Source organism: Oncorhynchus mykiss, chromosome 17 (assembly GCF_057628025.1).
Source record: "Oncorhynchus mykiss isolate SJ-2025 chromosome 17, ASM5762802v1, whole genome shotgun sequence".
NCBI lineage: Eukaryota > Metazoa > Chordata > Actinopteri > Salmoniformes > Salmonidae > Oncorhynchus > Oncorhynchus mykiss.
The window spans coordinates 18,171,364-18,185,167 of NC_143038.1; the positions used below are offsets into that span (position 1 = coordinate 18,171,364).

The window sequence follows — 13,804 nt, forward strand, 5'->3', positions numbered from 1 at the left end:
CTCCTCACAGACTACCGTAGTGTTGTAAGTGTGTGTGTTTACCGGACCGAACGACAGACATGGCAGAAGTCGCACCAGCACCCGCCGCCGCCGCGCCGGCCAAGGCACCCAAGAAGAAGGCAGCAGCCAAGCCCAAGAAAGCGGGACCCAGCGTAGGCGAGCTCATCGTCAAGGCGGTGTCCGCCTCCAAGGAGAGGAGCGGCGTGTCCCTGGCCGCGCTCAAGAAGTCTCTGGCGGCAGGCGGCTACGACGTGGAGAAGAACAACTCCCGTGTCAAGATCGCCGTCAAGAGCCTCGTCACCAAGGGCACCCTGGTCCAGACCAAGGGCACCGGTGCTTCCGGCTCCTTCAAGCTCAACAAGAAGGCCGTCGAGGCAAAGAAGCCCGCCAAGAAAGCCGCAGCCCCCAAAGCTAAGAAGGTGGCCGCCAAGAAGCCCGCCGCCGCCAAGAAGCCCAAGAAGGTAGCAGCCAAGAAGGCCGTGGCCGCAAAGAAGTCCCCCAAGAAGGCCAAGAAGCCCGCTACACCCAAAAAGGCCGCCAAGAGCCCAAAGAAGGTGAAGAAGCCCGCCGCAGCGGCCAAGAAAGCGGCCAAGAGCCCCAAGAAGGCTACCAAGGCAGCGAAGCCCAAAGCCGCCAAGCCCAAGGCGGCCAAGGCCAAGAAGGCAGCCCCCAAGAAGAAGTAAACCTATTACAAACAGTGTTCTTTCTACTCGACACATGTTGTTACCACAAAAGGCTCTTTTAAGAGCCACCCACCTCTTTCCATAAAAGCGCATGTCATTCCATTCCACCTACCTACCCGTGGTGCAAAAGAAATGAAATGAATGACTTTTACGCACCACATTTTCGAGTGGCTAAATGGCTTTACATTTGTCACTCAAGAGTGCAGCACCCTCACCAGTCAACATTGTTGTGATGTGTTAGAATTGGCATGTCACATTGATCCTGATAATAAGAAGCATACATACTATAGTGGGTTGGACAGCAGCCATTGGTATTATGAGCCACTCTCGAATTGATTGATACATGTTTCAGTGATTTGAGTAGTCACTTTGGCGCTCCCGCCAACGTGAAAAAGTCACAAAAGTCGGAGGGAAACAGAGTAGCCTAGCCCTCGTCACTCTGCTGCCTGCCTGCCTGCGGGTGGGTGGGGGCGGGCTTAGGGCTGACTGCCTGTCTGTCTGTCCCTCCCTCACTCCAATTGGATAAGGCCACACCGGTCCGGTGGCCAATCGATGGCTTTTGTGGCGAGGTATAAGTAAGGCTCTCGAGGTGGCCAGCGGCTCATTCAGACTTTCTGTGACATACTGAAGCTACCAATATGAGCGGAAGAGGCAAAACCGGAGGCAAGGCCAGGGCGAAGGCAAAGACACGTTCATCCCGTGCCGGGCTCCAGTTCCCCGTGGGCCGTGTGCACAGGCTGCTGCGTAAAGGCAACTACGCCGAGCGTGTGGGCGCTGGCGCACCAGTGTACCTGGCCGCAGTGCTCGAGTACCTGACTGCTGAGATCCTGGAGTTGGCCGGAAACGCTGCCCGTGACAACAAGAAGACTCGTATCATCCCCCGTCACCTGCAGCTGGCAGTCCGTAACGACGAGGAGCTGAACAAACTGCTTGGCGGCGTGACCATCGCTCAGGGTGGTGTTCTGCCCAACATCCAGGCAGTGCTGCTCCCCAAGAAGACTGAGAAGGCCGTCAAAGCCAAGTAAAATCGCTGGTGCGGCTGCAACTTGACTACTCAACCCCCAAAGGCTCTTTTAAGAGCCAACCACCTAGCTCAACAAAAGCGCAAAGTGTCCTTTCTATGCCTGGCCAACTATTTGGCGTGTTTGTTAGATACACACACACATATACACGGCACCGTATCAAGTGCCCACATGAGGCCTAAATGAAGGATAACAACTAGTAGGCTAGAATGAGAGCATTATTGCGCGTAAAGTGTAACGTTGCTCGCGGCCCTAACAAAAGACCCAAGCGCGCCTCGGCGAGGGTGGGGGTTGCATTTTGGGGCGGCACGGAGAGGCCGAGCCTCCCGTCCAATGGGCGGCGGAGGAGGCCTCCGCAACGGGCCAATCAGGGCGGTGCGGAGATGGTGACCAATGAGCAGACGCCGCTGCCGGCTTTATAAACTTCACATAGGCATTTTGAGGCTATACTCCGACTGTGAAAGAAGGAAGCTAGCTAGCGCCATGGCCAGAACCAAGCAAACCGCTCGCAAATCCACCGGTGGCAAAGCACCCAGGAAGCAGCTCGCCACCAAGGCTGCGCGCAAGAGCGCCCCGGCCACCGGCGGCGTGAAGAAGCCTCACCGTTACAGGCCCGGCACCGTGGCTCTTAGAGAGATCCGTCGTTACCAGAAGTCCACTGAGCTGCTGATCCGCAAACTGCCTTTCCAGCGCCTGGTGCGAGAAATTGCCCAGGACTTTAAGACCGACCTGCGCTTCCAGAGTTCCGCAGTGATGGCCCTGCAGGAGGCAAGCGAGGCTTACCTGGTCGGCCTGTTCGAGGACACCAACCTGTGCGCCATCCACGCCAAGAGGGTGACCATCATGCCCAAGGACATCCAGCTGGCCCGTCGTATTCGCGGAGAGCGCGCATAAACGATGACCTGATCTCCAAAATCCCCCAAAGGCTCTTTTAAGAGCCACCTCCATATTTCAGTCAAAAAGGCACAATTGTTCCATTTGTACACGCCCCTTTCCCACCGTGTATGTTCCCTGTTCTCGAGTCACTACAGACCGTGGTTCGATTCCAGGCTGTATCACCACCGGCCGTGATTGTAAATAAGAGTTGGTTCTTAACTGACTTGAGTCGTTTCAATAACGCTCTCTATATGTGATTAGATGTATGCCTAGAGTAGAAGAGGGGAAAAATACACTAGCAGTAATGAGTGATAGTAATGATATAGGGCAAAAAGTGTCAAAAATGGTCACTATGTAGCTAAGAACAACTGACTTTGAAAGTCCCATGTTGCAGTGCCGCTGATGAGAGGGGAAAAGTTTACCGTGGAGCACGGAGGCCATCTAGTGGTTAAACGCGGGTACTGTCAGCGTGTGAGCACGTCATAGTGGCTCCCTATTGGTATTTGATCTTCAGGCCAGCGTTTCCCAAACTCGGTCCTCGGGTCCCCAAGTGGGGCACGTTGTGTTTTTTCGATTCCAATTGCTCTTGGAATGAGTCTGTCTATTCCTTTGTGAAAATGGCCATTCAATGATTTCTGGGCCATGTGACATTCCTCGATGGCCCCAAAAATCCATGTTTTGATCCGATCATTACAACGTTAGCTGTGTGCACCCCATAATTCATGCGACTGACTAAGCTATTGAAAGTAAAATGATATATCTCTGTCCGGCGCAAGTGAAAGGTGGTCGAAAAAAATTGTTACCAACGTTGTGGTTGAAGGTACAGGAAATGTTGTAGGCCACCAAATTAGACGTGATATTATTAAGTCGCCCTTCTGTGCTTGTTTGTGTGCGTGCATAGGTAAGTTGTTTCGATATGGTGGAATAAATGGAGAAATGAAAGGAATGTATTTAGTGGGATGAATTCAGTGTGCGATTGAATATTCCAATGCCATACCCATTGATAGGCCTTTAGACTAGATCCGAGATCCCTTAAGAGAAAAGGTATCAGGACAGCAGGAATCAATAGATGTAATCGTCAAGGGCTTGCAAAACAGCTGTTACGAAGCTGCCGGGATGATTGCCCTATTAGTAGTTGACCAATTACAGAATAGCAATCACCAATGCAGGCAGGTACGTGGTGATTGCTGCATTGGCTTCGTAAATAGGCTTCATAGGAACTAAATGGCTCAGCACATGACACCTTCACAGTGCAGAATATTTGATACTATTGACTCCGGTTGAGTAGAGTCGTGTGTCTTTGGCGTGATTTGAAGTCGACTTCTGATGTGGGATTTAGTTCATTTTTCAAAGAAGATTTGCTGACGAATCGAAACCCCTTGACCAAATGATACGACAAAGTAAAGGCCCTAAATACAGGCTGCCAGTTAAATGCAGCAATGACACGGCTAAAGTGTGTCATTGCAGGACAAAAGAGCAGGAATTGTCTGCTGTTGCATCTTCACTCATGAGACAGGTAATAGGGGAGCTCCGTGGTGCTGAAAAGGACAGCGCCCCTGGCCATTTGCCAAGGCCTATTTCCCGTTGGAGGGATTTTTGACATGCTATAGGCACAGTTCAGTACACCCCTCACCCCTATCCTGTAATTGGTCCCAGAATCATCCACTTGATTCCCGACCACCAACCGATTGTCGGGGTGCATTGGTGTAAAATGTGGTCGTCGAGATCAGGTTCTATGGCATCTGTACCTTTTTTTGGAGCTACCTACACCAGTAGGGGAGCTTACAGATAAAGAGTGCACTAGGCTAGAGAGAAAAGTAGCATTCCGTTTTTCATTTTCTCTCTTTTGATACTTGAGAAACATAGATTCACATGACGTCCAAATCTGCAAGAGACAAAAGCAGCAGAAAATCAGCAGGTGAAGAAAAGGGTTAAGTGAATATGATTTAAGAGCAGTCAAATGAAGTAATAGTGACATAGATTGTAAGAAATGAAATGTACCATGTGAACATTGCATTGTGGCTTTAGAAGAGCATGTATTTGTAGATGAATGACAGATTAGGTTTGGTGACAAAGTAACTGTATAATTTGAGGTACTCTACATGAGCATGTGTTTGCCTATTTGATGATCTGTTGTAGTTAATGTTTGATTTTGAGCACATACTTGTTGTGACAATTGCATCAGGTTGAGGGAGAAATGGTCTGTGTGGCCATTGTGAGTGGCACTTCTGATCCAGCAGGTGGTGTTAAGATCCCTCCCTATGTGGCTTTGAATGATGAGCCAGTGTTGGCAAAATGACTTGTGGTCCAGCGGGTGGCGGTGAAATGCCTCCCTATCTATATGACTTGCCCTATTCCTTTGACATTGTTCACTTGATTGGAGATGATTCCGGTCTTCTTCATGAGCACTCCTGCATGTCTTCCTTCCTGTCTTGCCATGTGGGTTCCACGGAGGTGTGTGTTTTTGTTAGATATCACTGGGCACATTCCTAACGTGGAGGTGGTTTGCATAGCTCATGTCATGTGGATATATAAAGTATTGTATTGTAAGGTATGTTAGTCTACGGACGGTCTGACATTGCTCGTCCATATATTGATGTATTCCAATTGCATTTGGGTGTATTGTGTGGAATGTTGGAACATGGTTAGATATTACTTGTTAGACTTGACTGTGCTGTTGGAGCTAGTAACACAAGCATTTCCGACATCTGCTAAACAGGTGTATGTATATCTCTCTAGTCACCCCCAAAACCAATTCTTTCTTTGGCCGCCTCTCCTTCCAGTTCTCTGCTGCCAATGACTGGAACGAACTACAAAAATCTCTGAAACTGGAAACACTTATCTCCCTCACTAGCTTTAAGCACCAACTGTCAGAGCAGCTCACAGATTACTGCACCTGTACATAGCCCACCTATAATTTAGGCCAAACAACTACCTCTTTCCCTACTGTATTTAATGAATTTATTTATTTTGCTCCTTTGCACCCCATTATTTTTATTTCTACTTTGCACATTTCTTCCATTGCAAATGTACCATTCCGGTGTTTTACTTGCTATATTGTATTTACTTTGCCACCATGGCCTTTTTTTGCCTTTACCTCCCTTATCTCACCTCATTTGCTCACATCGTATATAGACTTGTTTATACTGTATTATTGACTGTATGTTTGTTTTACTCCATGTGTAAGTCTGTGTCGTTGTATGTGTCGAAGTGCTTTGCTTTATCTTGGCCAGGTCGCAATTGTAAATGAGAACTTGTTCTCAACTTGCCTACCTGGTTAAATAAAGGTGAAATAAAAAAAAGAATAAACAAATAAATGTGTCTATTTGATTAGGATTAGGACTTTTCCTCTATGTGTCGCACTTCCATTTCCACTTTATGTCCCCGTTAGGGAGCTGTCATTTATGCTGCAGGCTAATTACTACCAATGTCATTGTGGTCCAAGTTCAACTCCTAGCCTATAGGGTGTGGTAACAGGCCCTCTGTTATTTGTTGTTGTACTCTGCATGTGAAGTATCTGCACTGCAGCCTATAGAGGAACTAAGCCCTTGATAATAGGGGAACGTAAGCTGTTGAACACAAACTCCCAGTCCTATGATGTTGCTCTGTGAAGGAGGTTAGCTTTTCAGCATTCAATTCCTGGCAGCCTTCTTCTCCCTGGTTGATTTGTGAATGTGAGTGATTCGAGAATGTTTGGCTTGGGTATCCAAGGTGTTTGAGATTGTTGAGGACCAGTGTTCCGAGGGGCTGACTGTGACATCATAAAGCGGAATGTAGTTAGCGTGCTGTTTGAGGGATTCCAATTCAGTCCGTTGCGGCCTTCCAGGCAGTGCAGTTGTGCTTCAAGTGTGCTCTCTGTGTGATGACTTGTTGTGCCTACACGGAGTACAGCTACGAACGGACGTGGCATTTGGGGTAAGCCTAAGCCTTTTCGTAACCTTAACCTATTTCTTCTAACTTGCTATGACAAAGTGCTTTGATGACACTAGTTGCATCCCAGCTAGTTGAACGCTTGTCAGTCGTTCTCCTAAAAGGCAACCTCTGTTGCTCGATGTACTAAACCGAGGGCCGGCAGCCACTAAGTACATGTAAGAGACAATTGTGGCAACAATAAGTTGTAAGATGATACCTAGTCACATCTGAGATGTGAATCAACTGCACCGATTGGTCAATCGCCAGTATGTGCCCTTGGGCCTCATTTGTCCCCTTTGAAATGACCTGTTGAGATCATTCAATGCAACATCTGAGGCTCTCTGGCCTATAAAGGATCCACCTCATACCACTATTTCCGTAATATAAGGCTATGTTATTGTTTTTTGAAAAAAGTACCATACAATATTTGCACATCCCTATCACCTCTGTACGCATAGGAAAATGATCCCTTTATTGTGTGTGTGTTGGGTGGGTGTCTGAGGAATGTTTTACTGCATTTCAGCTTGCAGAGGTATCACCACCCGTCCCATGGCCACCTGGATCATGTCTAGGGAAGAAAAAGAAGAATGACGTTATTACATGGCCTTCAAGAGCTACATGACTGCTGAGGTGACATTACGGACCCCTTAGGATTTGTGGCATTCCTTGTGTATTTGTTTCCCGTTTGTGCCACTTCGTTTCTCCTTTGTACTTGTGACACTATTTGAGGTTTTTAACGCCTATCTCTATTAGGTGTGACTGGCAACTGCAGTGGGTTGAATCCTACTAGTTCAGTGTTTCCCAACTCCAGGCAGGGGTAGAGTAGGCATTTTTGTTGAAGCCCTGGAGAGGCACAGCTGATTGAAAGAGTTGAATCAGGCGCAACAACAACAACAACAACAAGAACAACACCAATCAATGTGAAGAGTGGGACATCACAGTTGGGCCTTGTGTTCAACATAGCTCAGTATTTGAGTGTGTTTCCCGCGCATGCAAGTAGCTTTGATTTCTTCTTCCTCCATAGTTCCCTAGAACGAACGCCCTCCCCTTTGCAGCAGAGGCCAGGCAAAAGCGCGCGCTTTCTGTGCCACTGGCTTCAATCAGGTCCACCAAACGCAGATAATAAGAGCACCGAGCACCGAAAATTACGTCATTAATTCACTTGAACTCAGCTAGTGAACACACGATGTCTGGAAGAGGTAAAGGCGGCAAGGGACTCGGAAAAGGAGGCGCCAAGCGTCACCGTAAGGTTCTCCGCGATAACATCCAGGGAATCACCAAGCCCGCCATTCGCCGTCTGGCTCGCCGTGGCGGAGTGAAGCGTATCTCCGGGCTGATCTACGAGGAGACCCGCGGTGTCCTGAAGGTGTTCCTTGAGAACGTGATCCGTGACGCCGTCACCTACACCGAGCACGCCAAGAGGAAGACCGTTACGGCCATGGACGTGGTCTACGCTCTGAAACGCCAGGGACGCACCCTGTACGGTTTCGGCGGTTAAACGCACTCTTCTCGGAACGTCAACATCCCGACTTGAACCCAAAGGCTCTTTTAAGAGCCACCCACATCCGCTTCAAAAGGGTCAAATCCATTATCGTAGGAAACCATGAGCCACTCTTGAGTGGACAGGGAGGGAGTATTCGTGACAGGAGGCTATGTTCAGTGCAGGCTTTGCGTACAGTCGTATTAAACCATGAGCCACTCTTGAGTGGACAGGGAGGGAGTATTCGTGACAGGAGGCTATGTTCAGTGCAGGCTTTGCGTACAGTCGTATTAAACCATGAGCCACTCTTGAGTGGACAGGGAGGGAGTATTCGTGACAGGAGGCTATGTTCAGTGCAGGCTTTGCGTACAGTCGTATTACTGAGGCACCACGGCTGGGAAATCCCCACCAAGTACCAAAAAGGGGGGCCTTATTTCTAGCCATTGTAGGACTTTTTTGGAAACACACCATTCCCCACCAGTGACAGAGCATAGGCTATGGTCTTTGTTAGGGAAGCAAGCCTCTGAGTGGAAGGCTCTTATGCGCGCTCAGCTCCACTGGGCAAATGGCAGGGGCGCCTATGAGAAAGCAGGGGTGTGTCCACGGCCGGCGTGTCCGAGGGCACCAAGGCCGTGACCAAGTACACCAGCTCCAAGTAAACAGCCCATTTGGAGTGCTGTAGTAACCCAAAGGCTCTTTTAAGAGCCACCCAACCTGTCAGTGAAAAAAGCAAATCCATATGTGTGTGTGTGTGGAGGACATGTCAAAAAGGGGGGAGAGGGAATAAATGATGCTGACATGAACAGGGTAGGAATGTGTGCATGGTAGTATAACACAGTGAGTGGGATTCCACTCGTGCTCCGATGACTGGAGCCTGTGTAACAGTATAACTTTAGGCCGAACCAGGGACCCTCTGCACACATCATCAACAACAGTCTCAGAGCAAGTGACGTCACCGATTGAAACTAGCCGTTTCACATCCCTTACACACACCTGTACAAGAGGGAGGAGGAGAGAGAAGAAGAGGCTCCAAATCTCTCTCTCTCTAGGCCTATATCAGGGCGGACAAGCACATGGGGCGCCAGCCTCCATAGCGCCGGCCGCACAGCCAGACACCAAGACCCACAGACACAAAGACCGGCACGAGTGAGTCACGCTGCGGAGTCAAGCGAGGAAGGACTGCGAGAAGGCCACAAGCCTATCTCTCTCTCTCTCTCTCTCTCTCTCTCTCTCTGACACGCTTTTGAAAGAGACACACAGACAGAGAGAGAGACTACCTAGCACAAGAAAACACACAGGCTCCAAATCCAACTAATAAACTCATACTAATAAAACATCACACACACACACACACACACACACACAGTGCAAGTAAGCATGTCGTTGGACAGTGTATTATTTCGTTTGCCTCCTGGACACATGACGAATACAACGTGAAACTAGTCTCAGCCAGGCCTCACAAGTGCATGTGTTTTAAGGTCCCCAAAAGAGCTCTCCTTTAAAACACCAAGGAGCACATCAGGGGACGCCAAACCATTTGATTCCCTTGCCAGACATCTCGGCTCACTCCACAATCAATGGTGCTCGCAATCGGATGCACTTTTAGGCCATTTAGGAGACAAATAGCACAGGAAAAGCAGTGCGCACCGCTCCACCCGACAGTCGAACGGTGAGGTTTTGAGCGAGTCGCAGCAAAATGCACGGGGCTTCTGCAGCCCACATGACTTTATTCTGAACGGACACAAGTCTGCTCGCTGGGCCGTTCGCTTTTGGGCCAAAAACACGGCTCCGTCGGTGACTTTTGGCCCGATATTGGCGACCAGAAAACACAAGTGAAAGAGCATTTGGCCAGCCCGGAGAAGCCGAGCTGGGTGGCTTGAGTCTACATGGTTCTCATGTCGCGTTTAAGGCCAGCCCCCTGCACGGTGTGGAGCTTCAATAGCGCAGAGCAGCGTCTACAGCAAAGTACTCCTCCTCACAGACTACCGTAGTGTTGTAAGTGTGTGTGTTTACCGGACCGAACGACAGACATGGCAGAAGTCGCACCAGCACCCGCCGCCGCCGCGCCGGCCAAGGCACCCAAGAAGAAGGCAGCAGCCAAGCCCAAGAAAGCGGGACCCAGCGTAGGCGAGCTCATCGTCAAGGCGGTGTCCGCCTCCAAGGAGAGGAGCGGCGTGTCCCTGGCCGCGCTCAAGAAGTCTCTGGCGGCAGGCGGCTACGACGTGGAGAAGAACAACTCCCGTGTCAAGATCGCCGTCAAGAGCCTCGTCACCAAGGGCACCCTGGTCCAGACCAAGGGCACCGGTGCTTCCGGCTCCTTCAAGCTCAACAAGAAGGCCGTCGAGGCAAAGAAGCCCGCCAAGAAAGCCGCAGCCCCCAAAGCTAAGAAGGTGGCCGCCAAGAAGCCCGCCGCCGCCAAGAAGCCCAAGAAGGTAGCAGCCAAGAAGGCCGTGGCCGCAAAGAAGTCCCCCAAGAAGGCCAAGAAGCCCGCTACACCCAAAAAGGCCGCCAAGAGCCCAAAGAAGGTGAAGAAGCCCGCCGCAGCGGCCAAGAAAGCGGCCAAGAGCCCCAAGAAGGCTACCAAGGCAGCGAAGCCCAAAGCCGCCAAGCCCAAGGCGGCCAAGGCCAAGAAGGCAGCCCCCAAGAAGAAGTAAACCTATTACAAACAGTGTTCTTTCTACTCGACACATGTTGTTACCACAAAAGGCTCTTTTAAGAGCCACCCACCTCTTTCCATAAAAGCGCATGTCATTCCATTCCACCTACCTACCCGTGGTGCAAAAGAAATGAAATGAATGACTTTTACGCACCACATTTTCGAGTGGCTAAATGGCTTTACATTTGTCACTCAAGAGTGCAGCACACTCACCAGTCAACATTGTTGTGATGTGTTAGAATTGGCATGTCACATTGATCCTGATAATAAGAAGCATACATACTATAGTGGGTTGGACAGCAGCCATTGGTATTATGAGCCACTCTCGAATTGATTGATACATGTTTCAGTGATTTGAGTAGTCACTTTGGCGCTCCCGCCAACGTGAAAAAGTCACAAAAGTCGGAGGGAAACAGAGTAGCCTAGCCCTCGTCACTCTGCTGCCTGCCTGCCTGCGGGTGGGTGGGGGCGGGCTTAGGGCTGACTGCCTGTCTGTCTGTCCCTCCCTCACTCCAATTGGATAAGGCCACACCGGTCCGGTGGCCAATCGATGGCTTTTGTGGCGAGGTATAAGTAAGGCTCTCGAGGTGGCCAGCGGCTCATTCAGACTTTCTGTGACATACTGAAGCTACCAATATGAGCGGAAGAGGCAAAACCGGAGGCAAGGCCAGGGCGAAGGCAAAGACACGTTCATCCCGTGCCGGGCTCCAGTTCCCCGTGGGCCGTGTGCACAGGCTGCTGCGTAAAGGCAACTACGCCGAGCGTGTGGGCGCTGGCGCACCAGTGTACCTGGCCGCAGTGCTCGAGTACCTGACTGCTGAGATCCTGGAGTTGGCCGGAAACGCTGCCCGTGACAACAAGAAGACTCGTATCATCCCCCGTCACCTGCAGCTGGCAGTCCGTAACGACGAGGAGCTGAACAAACTGCTTGGCGGCGTGACCATCGCTCAGGGTGGTGTTCTGCCCAACATCCAGGCAGTGCTGCTCCCCAAGAAGACTGAGAAGGCCGTCAAAGCCAAGTAAAATCGCTGGTGCGGCTGCAACTTGACTACTCAACCCCCAAAGGCTCTTTTAAGAGCCAACCACCTAGCTCAACAAAAGCGCAAAGTGTCCTTTCTATGCCTGGCCAACTATTTGGCGTGTTTGTTAGATACACACACACATATACACGGCACCGTATCAAGTGCCCACATGAGGCCTAAATGAAGGATAACAACTAGTAGGCTAGAATGAGAGCATTATTGCGCGTAAAGTGTAACGTTGCTCGCGGCCCTAACAAAAGACCCAAGCGCGCCTCGGCGAGGGTGGGGGTTGCATTTTGGGGCGGCACGGAGAGGCCGAGCCTCCCGTCCAATGGGCGGCGGAGGAGGCCTCCGCAACGGGCCAATCAGGGCGGTGCGGAGATGGTGACCAATGAGCAGACGCCGCTGCCGGCTTTATAAACTTCACATAGGCATTTTGAGGCTATACTCCGACTGTGAAAGAAGGAAGCTAGCTAGCGCCATGGCCAGAACCAAGCAAACCGCTCGCAAATCCACCGGTGGCAAAGCACCCAGGAAGCAGCTCGCCACCAAGGCTGCGCGCAAGAGCGCCCCGGCCACCGGCGGCGTGAAGAAGCCTCACCGTTACAGGCCCGGCACCGTGGCTCTTAGAGAGATCCGTCGTTACCAGAAGTCCACTGAGCTGCTGATCCGCAAACTGCCTTTCCAGCGCCTGGTGCGAGAAATTGCCCAGGACTTTAAGACCGACCTGCGCTTCCAGAGTTCCGCAGTGATGGCCCTGCAGGAGGCAAGCGAGGCTTACCTGGTCGGCCTGTTCGAGGACACCAACCTGTGCGCCATCCACGCCAAGAGGGTGACCATCATGCCCAAGGACATCCAGCTGGCCCGTCGTATTCGCGGAGAGCGCGCATAAACGATGACCTGATCTCCAAAATCCCCCAAAGGCTCTTTTAAGAGCCACCTCCATATTTCAGTCAAAAAGGCACAATTGTTCCATTTGTACACGCCCCTTTCCCACCGTGTATGTTCCCTGTTCTCGAGTCACTACAGACCGTGGTTCGATTCCAGGCTGTATCACCACCGGCCGTGATTGTAAATAAGAGTTGGTTCTTAACTGACTTGAGTCGTTTCAATAACGCTCTCTATATGTGATTAGATGTATGCCTAGAGTAGAAGAGGGGAAAAATACACTAGCAGTAATGAGTGATAGTAATGATATAGGGCAAAAAGTGTCAAAAATGGTCACTATGTAGCTAAGAACAACTGACTTTGAAAGTCCCATGTTGCAGTGCCGCTGATGAGAGGGGAAAAGTTTACCGTGGAGCACGGAGGCCATCTAGTGGTTAAACGCGGGTACTGTCAGCGTGTGAGCACGTCATAGTGGCTCCCTATTGGTATTTGATCTTCAGGCCAGCGTTTCCCAAACTCGGTCCTCGGGTCCCCAAGTGGGGCACGTTGTGTTTTTTCGATTCCAATTGCTCTTGGAATGAGTCTGTCTATTCCTTTGTGAAAATGGCCATTCAATGATTTCTGGGCCATGTGACATTCCTCGATGGCCCCAAAAATCCATGTTTTGATCCGATCATTACAACGTTAGCTGTGTGCACCCCATAATTCATGCGACTGACTAAGCTATTGAAAGTAAAATGATATATCTCTGTCCGGCGCAAGTGAAAGGTGGTCGAAAAAAATTGTTACCAACGTTGTGGTTGAAGGTACAGGAAATGTTGTAGGCCACCAAATTAGACGTGATATTATTAAGTCGCCCTTCTGTGCTTGTTTGTGTGCGTGCATAGGTAAGTTGTTTCGATATGGTGGAATAAATGGAGAAATGAAAGGAATGTATTTAGTGGGATGAATTCAGTGTGCGATTGAATATTCCAATGCCATACCCATTGATAGGCCTTTAGACTAGATCCGAGATCCCTTAAGAGAAAAGGTATCAGGACAGCAGGAATCAATAGATGTAATCGTCAAGGGCTTGCAAAACAGCTGTTACGAAGCTGCCGGGATGATTGCCCTATTAGTAGTTGACCAATTACAGAATAGCAATCACCAATGCAGGCAGGTACGTGGTGATTGCTGCATTGGCTTCGTAAATAGGCTTCATAGGAACTAAATGGCTCAGCACATGACACCTTCACAGTGCAGAATATTTGATACTATTGACTCCG

At 50.1% G+C, this 13,804-nt stretch overlaps 6 protein-coding genes across 6 annotated transcripts; all 6 read left to right on the forward strand.

Moving 5' to 3' along the window:
- The first annotated feature begins 59 nt into the window (after positions 1 to 59).
- On the forward strand, positions 60 to 2,629 carry LOC118940130 (histone H1). The gene has a single exon (XM_090204996.1). The coding sequence runs from the start codon at positions 60 to 62 to the stop codon at positions 681 to 683; it is 624 nt and encodes a 207-aa protein (XP_090061122.1). The 3' UTR covers positions 684 to 2,629.
- On the forward strand, positions 1,322 to 1,767 carry LOC118940141 (histone H2A). Its single transcript, XM_036948404.2, has one exon. The coding sequence runs from the start codon at positions 1,322 to 1,324 to the stop codon at positions 1,706 to 1,708; it is 387 nt and encodes a 128-aa protein (XP_036804299.1). The 3' UTR covers positions 1,709 to 1,767.
- LOC118940441 (histone H3-like) lies at positions 1,764 to 2,629 on the forward strand. The gene has a single exon (XM_036949925.2). It carries the CDS (start codon positions 2,099 to 2,101, stop codon positions 2,597 to 2,599), a length of 501 nt encoding a protein of 166 aa, XP_036805820.1. The 5' UTR covers positions 1,764 to 2,098; the 3' UTR covers positions 2,600 to 2,629.
- A 5,031-nt stretch (positions 2,630 to 7,660) lies between these two features.
- Positions 7,661 to 7,991, forward strand: LOC149975808 (histone H4). Its single transcript, XM_090206585.1, has one exon. It carries the CDS (start codon positions 7,680 to 7,682, stop codon positions 7,989 to 7,991), a length of 312 nt encoding a protein of 103 aa, XP_090062711.1. The 5' UTR covers positions 7,661 to 7,679.
- Positions 7,992 to 9,899: 1,908 nt separating this feature from the next.
- On the forward strand, positions 9,900 to 10,787 carry LOC149975809 (histone H1). The gene has a single exon (XM_090204998.1). It carries the CDS (start codon positions 10,004 to 10,006, stop codon positions 10,625 to 10,627), a length of 624 nt encoding a protein of 207 aa, XP_090061124.1. The 5' UTR covers positions 9,900 to 10,003; the 3' UTR covers positions 10,628 to 10,787.
- Positions 10,788 to 12,094: 1,307 nt separating this feature from the next.
- On the forward strand, positions 12,095 to 12,573 carry LOC149975810 (histone H3). Its single transcript, XM_090204999.1, has one exon. The coding sequence runs from the start codon at positions 12,133 to 12,135 to the stop codon at positions 12,541 to 12,543; it is 411 nt and encodes a 136-aa protein (XP_090061125.1). The 5' UTR covers positions 12,095 to 12,132; the 3' UTR covers positions 12,544 to 12,573.
- The last annotated feature ends 1,231 nt before the right edge of the window (positions 12,574 to 13,804 follow it).

Excerpts from the sequence above, each read along its gene's own strand:
- LOC118940130 (XM_090204996.1), top strand. The coding sequence starts at position 60 with ATGGCAGAAGTCGCACCAGCACCCGCCGCCGCCGCGCCGGCCAAGGCA.
- LOC118940141 (XM_036948404.2), top strand. The coding sequence starts at position 1,322 with ATGAGCGGAAGAGGCAAAACCGGAGGCAAGGCCAGGGCGAAGGCAAAG.
- LOC118940441 (XM_036949925.2), top strand. The coding sequence starts at position 2,099 with ATGAGCAGACGCCGCTGCCGGCTTTATAAACTTCACATAGGCATTTTG.
- LOC149975808 (XM_090206585.1), top strand. The coding sequence starts at position 7,680 with ATGTCTGGAAGAGGTAAAGGCGGCAAGGGACTCGGAAAAGGAGGCGCC.
- LOC149975809 (XM_090204998.1), top strand. The coding sequence starts at position 10,004 with ATGGCAGAAGTCGCACCAGCACCCGCCGCCGCCGCGCCGGCCAAGGCA.
- LOC149975810 (XM_090204999.1), top strand. The coding sequence starts at position 12,133 with ATGGCCAGAACCAAGCAAACCGCTCGCAAATCCACCGGTGGCAAAGCA.